This window comes from Juglans regia, chromosome 14 (genome assembly GCF_001411555.2).
Source record: "Juglans regia cultivar Chandler chromosome 14, Walnut 2.0, whole genome shotgun sequence".
NCBI classification, from domain to species: Eukaryota; Viridiplantae; Streptophyta; class Magnoliopsida; order Fagales; family Juglandaceae; genus Juglans; species Juglans regia.
In genome coordinates, this window is record NC_049914.1 from 19,572,925 (window position 1) to 19,576,452 (window position 3,528).

The 3,528-nt window shown below is 37.4% G+C and overlaps 1 protein-coding gene across 1 annotated transcript; it reads right to left on the bottom strand.

Moving 5' to 3' along the window:
• Positions 1-360: 360 nt before the first annotated feature.
• Positions 361-1,900, bottom strand: LOC109014054 (E3 ubiquitin-protein ligase PUB23-like). Its single transcript, XM_018996359.2, has 2 exons — positions 1,815-1,900; positions 361-1,697 (listed from the first exon to the last, which is right to left on the bottom strand). Exon 2 carries the CDS (start codon positions 1,677-1,679, stop codon positions 465-467), a length of 1,215 nt encoding a protein of 404 aa, XP_018851904.2. The 5' UTR covers positions 1,680-1,697; positions 1,815-1,900; the 3' UTR covers positions 361-464.
• Positions 1,901-3,528: the final 1,628 nt, after the last annotated feature.

Consider the following 3,528-nt stretch of genomic DNA (forward strand, 5'->3'; position numbering starts at 1 on the left):
TATCAAAATATTCATATTCAAAAGTCATTTGCATAGCATAACTAAACACCATCATCTTAACATATCATATCATATCAGAGCATCATGTCAAAACAAATGTCATGTTTAACTCTTATGGTAGGGTATTGCTTTCCCCTGTGGCCAAACTAGATAGAGACAAAAGTGAATTTTCCTCTTATCGTTCTCGAAGCCCTAAGTGTGCACACAGAAAAGACCACAAATATTCTGTCTCAAAAAGCAAAAAACAAACAAAATGGTGCACCCTTAGAGCTTGTCAAAGAATAACAAATTATCTATCACATCAAGAATATATCTATTTGGGACCGATACCTCTTCAATTAACTCACAATAAGAATAAATTTGTGAGCATCTCATCAATTTTCCCTACACCTTATTTGCATTATTGATTTGGGGTCCCCCAAACCTTACCCTATTTCCATTTTGTACATAAAGTAGCTATATCATCAAGAAGATGGATAAGATGCAAGCAAATTAGCCGGAATACAAGAAGATTTCTTCCAAACCCTAGAGTGCAACTTGAGGATCTCTCTAGCTCTTTCTTTTGTCTTTAAACTACTATCAACCTGAAGCACCAAGCACAACTTGGACACAACACCCAATTGCAACATTTCATGAAGAACCCTAGAGGTCGCCGAGAACCTACAAAGTGAGGACAGAATCCTCACTGCCCTATCACTTGCCGCATGGGAAACTCGAAGTATTTTCTTGGACACAATCGCCATTCCTGCCCCATGCTTCAACAACCCCGCCCGCCCTTCTGCACAGCCACAAAGCTGATCCAAAACAATAAGCACGAGCTCACAAAATCTCCTATGATCTGATGACCCAATAAGGAGCTCTATCAAGACTGGAACTGCACCGCCTTCCACTGCTTTGATTCGGTTTCTTCCCCAGGGACAAAGCTCCACCAAAATCTTCAACGCCGCCTTGGAGGCTTGCTGTGATATCTGGTCATCTAAAACATGTCCCAACTCCTCAAAGAATTCGAGTTTGAGGCTGATTAAATGGATAGGATCGGCAACTTCGAAAATGGACTTCAGTAGCAGAGTTATGCGAGCTCTAGATTGGAAGTTTCCACGCCTCAAAACTTGCGTTAAGGACTCCAGGAATTCACCATCGTTGTTTAGCAGATTTTTCAGATGTGTTTCTGAGGTTTTAAGACTTGAAAGAATTTCAACAGCTGCTTCAGTTACAGTTATGTCATTGTTGCCATTCTCTACGATTGAGGCTAAGAATTCAACTCCACCAGCCTCCTCTAAGCATCTCTTGCTCCTTTCGTTTTCAAATGCAATAGATCTGAGTCTTCTGAGATAGATGAGTACTTGCGAATTGGGCAGCTTCTTTGCCTCGTCGATAAGTACTTTGAGAATTTGGACTTTTTCAATGGGTGGCTTTGGGGTGGGAATGCGTTCAATTCCATGCGAGGCGTTGAGGGTGCACCATGCTTGGATCAACCTGCGTAGAGTATGGTTTGGAGTAAGCTCTGTATTGCTCAAAACTTGCTTCGTTACCGGACAACTGTTGTTCTTGCATGAAAACAACCATCTTTCAATATTTTCTCGATCGTAGGTTATCCCAGTAGAGACCGTGACGGGATCTCTCATCATTTCCATAGAAATCGGGCAGAGAAAATCAGAGGGAACGTCAATTTCATCCATGTCAGGCCAAATCTGAATCTTCAAAGTCCAATTGTGAGAGAAACCAGAAGGCTTTTAGGGAATGAAAGATAAGTCTAAAAAAGCTAAAAATAAAATTTGCACTACAATAACAAAAAATATATTAATGAAACCAACCAATAACAATAATGCTGGAAGTCGGACGTCTCGATTAATTGTAAGAACATGTGACCTCAATCTTGTCTAGCAGTTTGCAATCTGGCTGGCTTGTTGAAGTTTGTATTAGAGAAGTTGCTGCATACATAAATATATATATGTATATAAGAGGTAGAGCTGAAGCAACGTCGTCGAAAACGATAAAGTCAACACGCGGAAATTGAGAGAGAGAGAGAGAGATCAAATAAATAAATAGGACCTTTTTCAAAGTTTTGGAGGAAGAAAAGCTCAAATAAATGACTGACTTTGCTGGGGCGATAATAATAAATGAAGGAATGGAGCGTCTTGGGGGTAGCGTCGGTGTTGCAAAGCGAGCCTTAATTAACCCAATTGGGCATTGAGCCTTTGACTTCTCTTTCTCCAAAACATCAATTTCATTTAATATTTAGTTCATCCACATATCTCTACAGATCTTAATTGACATCTGCCGACAGCCTCTCATGGGGCAAATGGGGCTCCCACGCATCTCTAGCTGCTGCTTCAAATTCTGTATTTTTTTAATTCATTTAGAAAAAGGTTCGGCCACATGCATGCAGGGAGCAATGAGAATTTGCTTAATACTAGGACTTTTATTATTTGACTAAGTAATTAATTATCTTTAGCTGTAGTACTTATTGATCTTTCACTAAAATATGGAATCATTGAAATTTAATAACAATATTGCATGCATGAGCTGTAAGTATATTAGATGCTTTTATTGGGTTGGAAGTAAGAAGATGCCACAGTACTTCCCCTTTTGATCACTATGCCAGAAAAGACGATTTACGTGAACATAAAGATATAGGCACAGGCCAAAACTGAAAAGCATACGCACACATGCATACACACGAACAACATGCCCATATATGCAACACTACGTAAAACTGGTTAATCAGCTATCGAATCGTTCTCTGAGTTTTGACTTTCTTTCGAAACGCTTCCTGGATTTCAAAAACTATCACCAGCGGGAAGCTGCAAGCTTGCATTTTGCTCATTTTTCAGCATATTGCGCTTCCGGTCGCCAGCCTTCTTTCAAAAGTTTTAACGGGACTCACGCGTATGCATCGCGTATTGAAAAAATAATGTAGGTCGTATAGTGTTTTTTTCTTTTGAGGAAAGGTCAAATAATTAATAGTCTAAATGATGGGCGTGTTATTAATGCATACGACGTACCATATTTATTAACAAAATATAAATAAAAACGAAAACGAAAAGATCATAAAATAATAAAACTTAAGAGAAATATTACATACAAATCTTATACTGTACATGATTTTCATCTAATCAACATGTAATTTATCATTTTTATCATTCCATCTTGTTTAAATATGTATATATGTATTTAAATAAATAAATAAAATAAAAAATCATATATTAATTAAGTAGCAGTTTGTGGTTTAAGATTTCTTGTTGTTTTTCTCTAAAACTTAAAAGAAAGAAAATGGAAGGACGGTGGATCCAGCCGTACATGCAAAGACGACGGATCGAAAGTCCTCTACGGCAAAATCTCCATTGCGGCTAGATATATAGCTAGGTGGTGTAAACTAAAGAAATTAATATTTTGGTAATTGTGACAACCTACCGCTAATTAGAGAAAATATCAACTTAAGAATTTGATTTCATAATGATTTAGATATTTATTTTATCTTATTTTTATGTAATTTTGATCAATGTTTTGTTTTCAATCACAATTTAG

Excerpts from the sequence above, each read along its gene's own strand:
- LOC109014054 (XM_018996359.2), bottom strand. The coding sequence starts at position 1,679 with ATGGATGAAATTGACGTTCCCTCTGATTTTCTCTGCCCGATTTCTATG.